We start from the raw sequence: 12,015 nt of genomic DNA on the forward strand, positions 1-12,015 counted from the left end.
ACCCCATATGACCCCATAACCACCCTATATGCCCCCATATCCCCCATAACCACCCCATATCCCCCCATAACCACCCCATATCCCCCACATATCCCCCCATAACCACCCCATATCCCCCCATAACCACCCCATATCCCCCCTATATGACCCCATATCCCCCTTATATGACCCCATATCCCCCCATAACCACCCCATATCCCCCATAAGACCCCATATCCCCCCTATATGGCCCCATATCCCCCCATAACCCCCTTATATAACCCCATATCCCCCCATATAACCCCATATAACCCCATAGACCCCATATCCTGCCCCACCTGACCAGCATGGCCCTGACTTTATCAGCCTCAGGGAACAGATCCCAGACTTTGCCATTCATTTTATACCCCATAGCCCCCCATAACCACCCCATATGGCCACATAACCACCCCATATCCCCCCATAACCACCCCATATCCCCCCCTAACCACCCCATAGCTCCCCATATCACCCCATAACACCCTTATATGACCCCATATCCCCCCATAACCCCCTTATATGACCCCATAACCCCCTTATATGGCCCCATATCCCACATATAACCCCATATCCCCCCCAATAACCCCCTTATATGGCCCCATATCCCCCCATAACCCCCCATAACCACCCCATATCCCCCCATAACCACCCCATATCCCCCCATATCCACCCCATATAACCCCATATCCCCCCTATATAACCCCATATCCGCCATATGGCCCCATAACCCCCTTATATGGCCCCATATCCCCCCATAACCACCCCATATCCCCCATATAACCCCATAGGACCCCATATAACCCCATAGACCCCATATATTGCCCCACCTGACCAGCATGGCCCTGACTTTATCAGCCTCAGGGAACAGATCCCAGACTTTGCCATTCATTTTCTCATTGACGATGAATCGATGGCAGCTCTTCCAGTCTCCCGTCTTCATGGCTTTGGAGGCCGCCACCACGTGCTCACGCATCGACTCCGGGGGACCTATGGGGCGGACCCATAAGTTGGGGGGCAGGGGGTCACCCCATAGGGTCAATGGGGATCCCATAGAAGGAGGATCTCAGTAGGGTCTCTATGGAGGTAGATATGGGGTCTCTATGGGGCAGCTATGGGGTCTCTATGGGGCAGCTATGGGGTAGCTATGGGGTCTCTATGGGGCAGCTATGGGGTCTCTATGGGGCAGCTATGGGGTCTCAGCTATGGGGTCTCTATGGGGCAGCTATGGGGTCTCAGCTATGGGGCAGCTATGGAGTCTATGGGGTAGCTATGGGGTCTCTATGGGGCAGCTATGGCGGCCACCACGTGCTCACGCATCGACTCCAGGGGACCTATGGGGCGGACCCATAAGTTGTGGGGCAGGGGGTCACCCCATAGGGTCAATGGGTTCAGCTATGGGGAGATATGATGTCTATGGGAGTCTATGTGGTAGATGGGGGCTATGGGGGGCTATGGGGGTCTATGGGGGGTCTATGGGGGCTATGGGGGTAGATGGGGGCTATGGGGCGGACCCATAAGTTGTGGGGCAGGGGGTCGCCCCATAGGGTCAATGGGTTGGGATATGGGGGGCTATGGGGTCTATGGGGGTCTATGGGGGCCTATGGAGTCTATGGGGGTCTATGGGGTGTAGTGCTCACGCATCGACTCCGGGGGACCTATGGGGCGGACCCATAAGTTGTGGGGCAGGGGGTCACCCCATAGGGTCAATGGGTTGGGCTATGGGGGTCTATGGGGGCTATGGGGTCTATGGGGGTCTATGGGGTGTAGTGCTCACGCATCGACTCCGGGGGACCTATGGGGCAGACCCATAAGTTGTGGGGCAGGGGGTCACCCCATAGGGTCAATGGGTTGGGATATGGGGGGGCTATGGGTTGTAATGGGGTCTATGGGGGGCTATGGGATCTATGGGGGTAGATGGGGGCTATGGGGCAGCCCCATAAGTTGTGGGGCAGGGGGTCACCCCATAGGGTCAATGGGTTGGGATATGAGGAGATATGGGGGATATGAGGATCTCAATAGGGTCTCTATGGGGCAGCTATGGGGTCTCTATAGGGCAGCTATGGGGTCTCTATGGAGCAGCTATGGGGTCTCTATGGGGTCCCTATGGGGTCTCTATGGGGCAGCTATGGGGTCTCTATGGGGCAGCTATGGCGGCCACCACGTGCTCACGCATCGACTCTGGGGGACCTATGGGGCGGACCCATAAGTTGGGGGGCAGGGAGTCGCCCCATAGGGTCAATGGGTTGGGCTATGGGGGGGCTATGGGTTGTAATGGGGTCTATGGGGGGCTATGGGATCTATGGGGGTAGATGGGGGCTATGGGGGTTTATGGGGGGCTATGGGATCTATGGGGGTAGATGGGGGCTATGGGGCAGACCCATAAGTTGTGGGGCAGGGGGTCGCCCCATAGGGTCAATGGGTTGGGATATGGGGGGCTATGGAGATAGATGGGGACTATGGGGTCTATGGGGGTCTATGGGGGGCTATGGGGGTCTATGGGGAGCTATGGGGGTAGATGGGGACTATGGGGGGCTATGGGGGTAGATGGGGGCTATGGGGCAGACCCATAAGTTGTGGGGCAGGGCATCACCCCATGGGGTCAATGGGTTGGGATATGGGGAGATATAAGGGCTATGGGGTCTATGGGGGGCTATGGGATCTATGGGGGCAGATGGGAGCTATGGGGCGGACCCATAAGTTGTGGGGCAGGGGGTCACCCCATAGGGTCAATGGGTTGGGATACGGGGGGGCAATAGGGTCTATGGGGTGTAATGGGGGTCTATAGGGGCTATTGGGGTCTATGGGGTGTAGTGCTCACACATCGACTCTGGGGAACCTATGGGGCGGACCCATAAGTTGTGGGGCAGGGGGTCACCCCATAGGGTCAATGGGGATCCCATAGAAGGAGGATCTCAATAGGGTCTCTATGGAGGCAGCTATGGGGTCTCTATGTATGGGGCAGCTATGGGGCAGCTATAGGGTCTCTATGGGGCAGCTATGGGGTCTCTATGGGGTGTCTATGGGACAGCAATGGGGTCTCTATGGGGTGTCTATGGGGCAGCTATGGGGTCTCTATGGGGCAGCTCTGAGGTCTCTATGGGGTCCCTATGGGTTTCTATGGGTCTCAATGGAACTCAATGGGTCTCAATGGAACCCTATGGGGTCTCTATGGGGTCTCCAGCTCTGAGGTCTCTATGGGGACCCTATGGGGTCTCTATGGGGTCTCTATGGGGTCTCTTATCTATGGGGTCCCTATGTAACCCTATGGGGTCTCTATCTATGGGGTCCCTATGGGGTCTGTATCTATGGGGTCCCTATGGGTCTCAATGGGACTCAATGGGTCTCAATGGAACCCTATGGGGTCCCTATGGGATCTCAATGGAACCCTATGGGGTCCCTATGGGGTCTGTGTCTATGGGGTCCCTATGGGGTCCCTATGGGTCTCAATGTGTCTGAATGGAACTCAATGGGACTCAATGGAACTCAATGGGTCCCTATGGGATCTCAATGGAACCCTATGGGGTCTCTATGGGGTCTCTATGGGGTCTCTATCTATGGGGTCCCTATGGGTTTATCTATAGGGTCCCTATGTAACCCTATGGGGTTACCCAGCAGTGGCTGCCTCTCCCCGACGCGCAGCTGGTGGTGGAACTGTTTGCTGTGCTGTGCTGTGCTATGGGGCAGCTATGTGTTATCTATGGGGTCCCTATGGGGTCTGTATCTATGGGGTCCCTATGGGGTCTGTATCTATGGGGTCCCTATGGGGTCCCTATGGGTCTCAATGGATCTCAATGGGACTCAATGGATCTCAATGGAACCCTATGGGGTCCCTATGGGATCTCAATGGAACCCTATGGGGTCTCTATGGGGTCTCTTATCTATGGGGTCTCAATGGAACCCTATGGGGTCTCTATGGGGTCTCTTATCTATGGGGTCTCTATGGGGTCCCTATGGGGTCTCTATTGGGTCCCTATGAGCCTCTATGGGGTCCTTATGATTCTCTATGGGGTCCCTATGGGTCTCAATGGATGTCAATGGAACTCAATGGGACTCAATGGATCTCAGTGGAACTCTATGGAGTCTCTATGGGGTCTCTATGGGGTCCCTATGTGTCTCTATGGATCTCAATGGATCTCAATGGAACACTATGGGGTCTCTATGGGGTCCCTATGTGTCTCTATGGGTCTCAATGGAACTCAATGGATCTCAATGGAACCCTATGGGGTCTCTATGGGGTCCCTATGGGGTCTCTATGGGGTCTCCAGCTCTGGGGTCTCTATGGGGTCCCTATGTATCTCTATGGGTCTCAATGGATCTCAATGGAACTCTATGGAGTCTCTATGGGGTCTCTATGGGGTCTCTATCTATGGGGTCCCTATGGGGTCCTTATGGGTCTCAATGGAACTTAATGGGACTCAATGGGACTCAATGGAACCCTATGGGGTCCCTATGGGATCTCAATGGAACCCTATGGGGTCTCTATGGGGTCCCTATGGGGTCTCTATGGGGTCTCCAGCTATGGGGTCTCTATGTGGTCCTTATGGGGTCCCTATGGGGTCTCCAGTTCTGGGGTCCCTATGGGGTCTCTATGGGGTCCCTATGTAACCCTATGGGGTCTCAATGTAACCCTATGGGGTCTCTATGGTTCTCTATGGGGTCCCTATGGAACTCAATGGATCTCAATGGAACCCTATGGGGTCTCTATGGGGTCTCCATGTATCTCAATGGATCCCAATGGAACCCTATGGGGTCTCTATGGGGTCCCTATGGGGTGGGTTCTCTATAGGGTCCCTATGGGGTGTCAATGCAATCCTATGGGTCCATACCCAGCAGTGGCTGCCTCTCCCCGACGCGCAGCTGGTGGTGGAACTGTTTGCTGTGCTGTGCTGTGCTATGGGGCAGCTATGTGTTATCTATGGGGTCCCTATGGGCTCTGTATCTATGGGGTCTCTATGGGGTCCCTATGGGGTCTGTATCTATGGGGTCCCTATGGGGTCCCTATGGGTCTCAATGGGACTCAATGGGTCTCAATGGATCTCAATGGGTCTCAATGGGACTCAATGGGACTCAATGGATCTCAATGGGACTCAATGGGACTCAATGGATCTCAATGGATCCTAATGGGACTCAATGGATCTCAATGGGACTCAATGGGGTCTCAGCTATGGGGTCTCTATGGGGTCCCTATGGGGTCTCTATGGGGTCTCTATGGGGTCTCCTGCTATGGGGTCTCTATGGGGTCCCTATGGACTCTCTATGGGGTCTTTATGGGTTTCTATGGGTCTCTATGGAACTCAATGGGTCTCAATGGAACCCTATGGGGTCCCTATAGGATCTCAATGGAACTCTATGGGTTCTCTATGGGGTGGGCTCTTTATGGGGTCTCAATGGAACCCTATGGAGTCTCTATGGTTCTCTATGGGGTCCCTATGGAACTCAATGGATCTCAATGGAACCCTATGGGGTCTCTATGGTTCTCTATGGGGTCCCTATGGATCTCAATGGCTCCCTATGGGGTCTCTATGGGGTGGGTTATCTATAGGGTCCCTATGGGGTCCTTATGGGTCTCAATGGAACTCAATGGGACTCAATGGGTCTCAATGGAACTCAATGGGTCTCTATGGATGTTAATGGAACCCTATGGGGTCCCTATGGGTCTCAATGGGACTCAATGGGACTCAATGGAACCCTATGGGGTCTCTATGGGATCTCAATGGAACCCTATGGGGTCCCTATGGGATCTCAATGGCTCCCTATGGGGTCCCTATGGGGTCTCCAGTTCTGGGGTCCCTATGGGGTCTCTATGGGGTCCCTATGTAACCCTATGGGGTCTCAATGTAACCCTATGGGGTCTCTATGGTTCTCTATGGGGACCCTATGGAACTCAATGGATCTCAATGGAACCCTATGGGGCCTCTATGGGTCCCTATGGGTCTCTATGGATGTCAATGGAACCCAATGGGGTCTCTATGGGATCTCAATGGAACCCTATGGGGTCTCTATGGGTTTCTATGGGTCTCAATGGAACTCAATGGATCGCAATGGAACCCTATGGGGTGCCTATGGGTCTCTATGGGATCCCTATGAATCTCAATGGAACTCAATGGGTCTCAATGGAACCCTATGGGGTCTCTATGGGGTCTGTATCTATGGGGTCCCTATGTAACCCTATGGGGTCTGTATCTATGGGGTCTGTATCTATGGGGTCCCTATGGGGTCTCTATAGGGTCCCTATGGGGTCCCTATGGGGTCTGTATCTATGGGGTCTCTATGGGGTCTTTATAGGGTCCCTATGGGGTCTGTATCTATGGGGTCCCTATGGGGTCTCTATAGGGTCCCTATGGGGTCCCTATGGGGTCTGTATCTATGGGGTCTCTATGGGGTCCTTATGGGTCTCAATGGAACTCAATGGGACTCAATGGGTCTCAATGGAACTCAATGGGTCTCTATGGATGTCAATGGAACCCTATGGGGTCCCTATGGGGTCTCTATCTATGGGGTCCCTATGGGGTCCTTATGGGTCTCAATGGGAGTCAATGGGACTCAATGGGACTCAATGGCTCCTATGAGGTCCCTATGGGTCTCAATGTGTCTGAATGGAACTCAATGGATCTCAATGGAACCCTATGGGGTCTCTATGGTTCTCTATGGGGTCCCTATGGAACTCAATGGATCTCAATGGAACCCTATGGGGTCCCTATGTGTCTCTATGGGTCTCAATGGAACTCAATGGATCTCAATGGAACCCTATGGGGTCTCTATGGGGTCTCCAGCTATGGGGTCTCTATAGGGTCCCTATGGGTCTCTAAGGGTTCTCTATGGGGTCCCTATGGGTCTCAATGGATCTCAATGGAACTCAATGGGTCTCAATGGAATCCTATGGGGTCTCTATGGGGTTTCCAGTTCTGGGGTCCCTATGGGGTCTCTATGGGGTCTCTATGGTTCTCTATGGGGTCCCTATGGAACTCAATGGATCTCAATGGAACTCAATGGGTCCCTATGGGATCTCAATGGAACCCTATGGGGTCTCTATGGTTCTCTATGGGGTCTCAATGTAACCCTATGGGGTCTGTATCTATGGGGTCTGTATCTATGGGGTCCCTATGGGGTCCCTATGGGGTCTCTATGGGGTCTCTATCTATGGGGTCCCTATGGGGTCTGTATCTATGGGGTCCCTATGGGGTCCCTATAGGTCTCTATGGGATCTCAATGTAACCCTATGGGGTCTGTATGGGGTCTCTATGGGGTGGGTTCTCTATAGGGTCCCTATGTAACCCTATGGGGTCCCTATGTGGTTACCCAATAGCGGCTGCCTCTCGCCGACGCGCAGCTGGTGGTGGAACTGTGGAACTCTATGGGGTCTCTATGGGATGTCAATGGAACCCTATGGGATCTCAATGGAACCCTATGGGGTCTCTATGGGGTGGGCTCTCTATGGGGTCTCAATGTAACCCTATGGGGTCCCTATGTAACCCTATGGGGTCTGTCCATACCCAATAGCGGCTGCCTCTCGCCGACGCGCAGCTGGTGGTGGAACTGTTTGCTGTGCTGTGCTGTGCTATGGGGCAGCTATGTGTTATCTATGGGGTCCCTATGGGGTCTGTATCTATGGGGTCCCTATGGGGTCCCTATGGGTCTCAATGGGACTCAATGGGTCTCAATGGATCTCAATGGGACTCAATGGGACTCAATGGGACTCAATGGGACTCAATGGATCTCAATGGGATTCAATGGGACTCAATGGGACTGAATGGGACTCAATGGAACTCAATGGAACTCAATGGGACTCAATGGGACTCAATGGAACCCTATGGGGTCCCTATGGGGCAGGTTATCTATGGGGTCCCAATGCAACCCTATGGGGTCTCTATGGGGTCCCTATGTGTCTCTATGGACCTCAATGGATCTCAATGGAACCCTATGGGGTCCCTATGGGTCTCTATGGGGTCCCTAAGGGGTCTCTATGGGGTCCCTATGGGTTTCTATGGGTCTCAATGGAACTCAATGGAACCCAGTGGGACTCAATGGGACTCAATGGAACCCTATGGGGTCCCTATGGGATCTCAATGGCTCCCTATGGGGTCTCTATGGGGTGGGCTCTCTATGGGGTCTCAATGGAACCCTATGGGGTCCCTATGTGTCTCTATGGGTCTCAATGGAACTCAATGGATCTCAATGGAACCCTATGGGGTCTCTATCTATGGGGTCCCTATGGGATCTCTATCTATGGGGTCCCTATGGGATCTCAATGGAACCCTATGGGGTCTCTATCTATGGGGTCCCTATGGGGTCTCTATCTATGGGGTCCCTATGGGATCTCAATGGAACCCTATGGGGTCTCTATGGGGTCTCCAGCTATGGGGTCTCTATAGGGTCCCTATGGGGTCCCTATGGGGTCTCTATGGGGTCTCTATGGGGTGGGTTCTCTATGGGGTCTCAATGGAACCCTATGGGGTCTCTATGGGGTCTCTTATCTATGGGGTGTCAATGTAACCCTATGGGGTCTGTATCTATGGGTTATCTATAGGGTCCCTATGGGGTCTCTATGGGGTCCCTATGGGTCTCAATGGGGTCTCTATGGGGTCTGTATCTATGGGGTCCCTATGGGGTCCCTATAGGTCTCTATGGGATGTCAATGGAACCCAATGGGGTCTCTATGGGGTCTCTTATCTATGGGGTCCCCATGTAACCCTATGGGGTCTCAATGGAACCCTATGGGGTCTCAATGGGGTCCCTATGGGGTGGGTTCTCTATAGGGTCTCTATGGGGTCTCTATAGGGTCTCTATGTGTATACCCAGCAGTGGCTGCCTCTCGCCGACGCGCAGCTGGTGGTGGAACTGTTTGCTGATCATCCTCCTCCTGGCGTCCCATTCATGTGCCGCCATGTAGGGGATCTCCAGCAACATGGCGGCCACCAGGTACACGCACTCCAGCAGCTCCAGGTTGATGTGCATGTGGAACGGCACCTGGCGGCGCTTCTCCACCTATAGGGTTATATGGGATATAGGGGATTTATATGGGGTTATATGGGGTTATATGGGATATAGGGGATTTATATGGGGTTATTTGGGGTTATGGTGGAACGGGACCTGGCGACACTTCTCTACCTATAGGGTTATATGGGATATAGGGTTGTTTATATGGGGGATATGGGGTTATATGGGGTTATATGGGGGTATATGGGATATAGGGTTGTGGGGTTATGTGGGGTTATATGGGGTTATATAGGATATAGGGTTGTTTTAAGGGGTTATATGGGGTCTCTATGGGGTCTCTATGGGGTTATGTGGGGTTATATGGGGTTATATGGCGGGATATGGGGTTATATGGGATATAGGGGATTTATATGGGGTTATTTATATGGGGTTATATGGGGTTATATGGGGGGATATGGGGTTATTTAGGGTTTAAAGGGGATTTAGGGTCATTTAGGGTTATTTCATGGGGTTATATGGGGTTATATGGGGTCTAAAGGGGATTTAGGGTTATTTGGGGTTATGGGGTTTAAAGGGGATTTAGGGTTATGGGGTTATATGGGGTTATTTAGGGTTATTTGGGGTTACGGGGTCATTGAGGGTTATGGGGTCACTTGGGGCTATTTGGGGTTATTTGGGGTTATAGGGTTATGGGGTTATTTGGGGTTATGGGGTCTCTATGAGGTCCCTATGGGTCTCTATGGGTCTCTATGGGATTGTGGGATTATATGGGGTTATTTGGGGTTATTTAGAGTCATTTGGGGTTATGGGATCAAGGGTCATTTGGGGTTATGGGGTTATATGGGGTTATATGGGGGGATATGGGGGGATATGGGGTTATATGGGGTTATATGGGGTTATATGGGGGTATATGGGGGGATATGGGGTTATATGGGGTTATATGGGGTTATATGGGGTTATATGGGATATATGGGGTTATATGGGGGATATATGGGGTTATATGGGGGGATATGGGGTTATATGGGGTTATATGGGGGGATATGGGGTTATGGGGCCATCCTATAGGGTTATATGGGGGGATATGGGGTTATATGGGGTTATATGGGGGGATATGGGGTTATGGGGCCATCCTATAGGGTTATATGGGGGGATATGGGGTTATGGGGCCATCCTATAGGGTTATATGGGATATATGGGGTTATATGGGGTGATATGGGGTTATGGGGCCATCCTATAGGGTTATATGGGGGGATATGGGGTTATATGGGGTTATATGGGGGGATATGGGGTTATATGGGGGGATATGGGGGATATGGGGTTATATGGGGTTATATGGGGTTATGGTGGAACGGGACCTGGCGACGCTTCTCCACCTATAGGGTTATATGGGATATAGGGGATTTATATGGGGGATATGGGGGGATATGGGGTTATATGGGATATAGGGGATTTATATGGGGTTATATGGGGGGATATGGGGTTATATGGGTTATATGGGGGGATATGGGGTTATGGGGCCATCCTATAGGGTTATATGGGATATATGGGGTTATGGTGGAACGGGACCTGGCGCCGCTTCTCTACCTGTAATAGGGTTATATGGGGTTATATGGGGGGATATAGGGTGGTTATGGGGGGATATGGGGGGATATGGGGTTATATGGGTGGTTATGGGGGGATATGGGGGAATATGGGGGGATATGGGGGGATATGGGGGGATATGGGGTTATATGGGGTTATATGGGGTTATATGGGGGGATATGGGGGGATATGGGGTTATATGGGGTTATATGGGGGGATATGGGGTTATATGGGGTTATATGGGGGGATATGGGGGGGATATGGGGGGGATATGGGGTGGTTATAGGGTCAGATGGGGTTATATGGGGGGATTAGGGGTTATATGGGGGGATATGGGGTTATATGGGGTTATATGGGGTTATATGGGGTTATATGGGGGGATATGGGGTTATATGGGGTTATATGGGGGGATATGGGGGGATATGGGGGGATATGGGGGGATATGGGGGGATATGGGATTATATGGGGGGATATGGGGTGGTTATGGGGGGATATGGGGGGATATGGGGTGGTTATGGGGGGATATGGGGGGGATATGGGGGGATATGGGGGGATATGGGGTTATATGGGGGGATATGGGGTTATATGGGGGGATATGGGGTTATATGGGGTTATATGGGGTTATATGGGGGGATATGGGGTTATATGGGGTTATATGGGATATAGGGGATTTATATGGGGTTATATGGGGTTATATGGGGTTATATGGGGTTATATGGGGGGATATGGGGTTATATGGGGTTATATGGGATATAGGGGATTTATATGGGGTTATATGGGGTTATATGGGGTTATATGGGGGGATATGAGGTTATATGGGGGGATATGGGGGGATATGGGGTTATATGGGGTTATATGGGGGTATATGGGGCCATCCTATAGGGTTATATGGGATATATGGGGTTATATGGGGTGATATGGGGTTATGGGGCCATCCTATAGGGTTATATGGGGGGATATGGGATTATATGGGGTTATATGGGGGGATATGGGGTTAAGGGGCCATCCTATAGTGTTATATGGGGTTATGGGGCCATCCTATAGGGTTATATGGGGTTATATGGGGTTATATGGGGTTATATGGGGTATATGGGGTTATATGGGGTTATATGGGGTTATGTGGGGTTATATGGGGTTATATGGGATATAGGGGATTTATATGGGGTTATATGGGGTTATATGGGATATAGGGTTATTTATATGGGGTTATATGGGGGGATATGGGGGAATATGGGATATAGGGTTATTTATATGGGGTTATATGGGGGGATGTGGGGGAATATGGGGGGATATGGGGTGGTTATAGGGTCAGATGGGGTTATATGGGGTTATATGGGGTTATATGGGGGGATATGGGGGGATATGGGGGGATATGGGGTGGTTATGGGGGGATATGGGGGGATATGGGGGGATATGGGGTGGTTATGGGGGGATATGGGGGGATATGGGGGGATATGGGGGGATATGGGGTGGTTATGG

At 52.1% G+C, this 12,015-nt stretch overlaps 1 protein-coding gene across 18 annotated transcripts in view; it reads right to left on the reverse strand.

Annotated features, from left to right (window-relative positions):
• The window catches only part of LOC107307490 (eukaryotic translation initiation factor 3 subunit C-like), a 186,435-nt gene that overhangs the window by 44,693 nt on the left and 129,727 nt on the right, over positions 1 to 12,015 (reverse strand). For 17 of the 18 annotated variants that reach the window (XR_014935227.1, XR_014935228.1, XM_085518252.1 and 14 more), the window contains 2 exons: positions 8,814 to 9,003; positions 846 to 1,005 (listed from right to left, as the gene is read on the reverse strand). Coding sequence is in view for 16 of the 18 variants with exons in the window: in XM_085518252.1 (XP_085374378.1) it covers positions 846 to 1,005; positions 8,814 to 9,003 (350 nt within the window). In the remaining 2 variants the exon portion in view is untranslated. Of the gene's footprint in view, positions 1 to 845; positions 1,006 to 1,757; positions 1,811 to 8,813; positions 9,004 to 12,015 lie in introns of those variants that run through there. The other variant, XM_085518262.1, reaches the window with a different exon arrangement.

The sequence above is a fragment of the Coturnix japonica genome, chromosome 17, assembly GCF_054131305.1.
Source record: "Coturnix japonica strain WE chromosome 17, WE-NBRP24, whole genome shotgun sequence".
Lineage (NCBI taxonomy): Eukaryota > Metazoa > Chordata > Aves > Galliformes > Phasianidae > Coturnix > Coturnix japonica.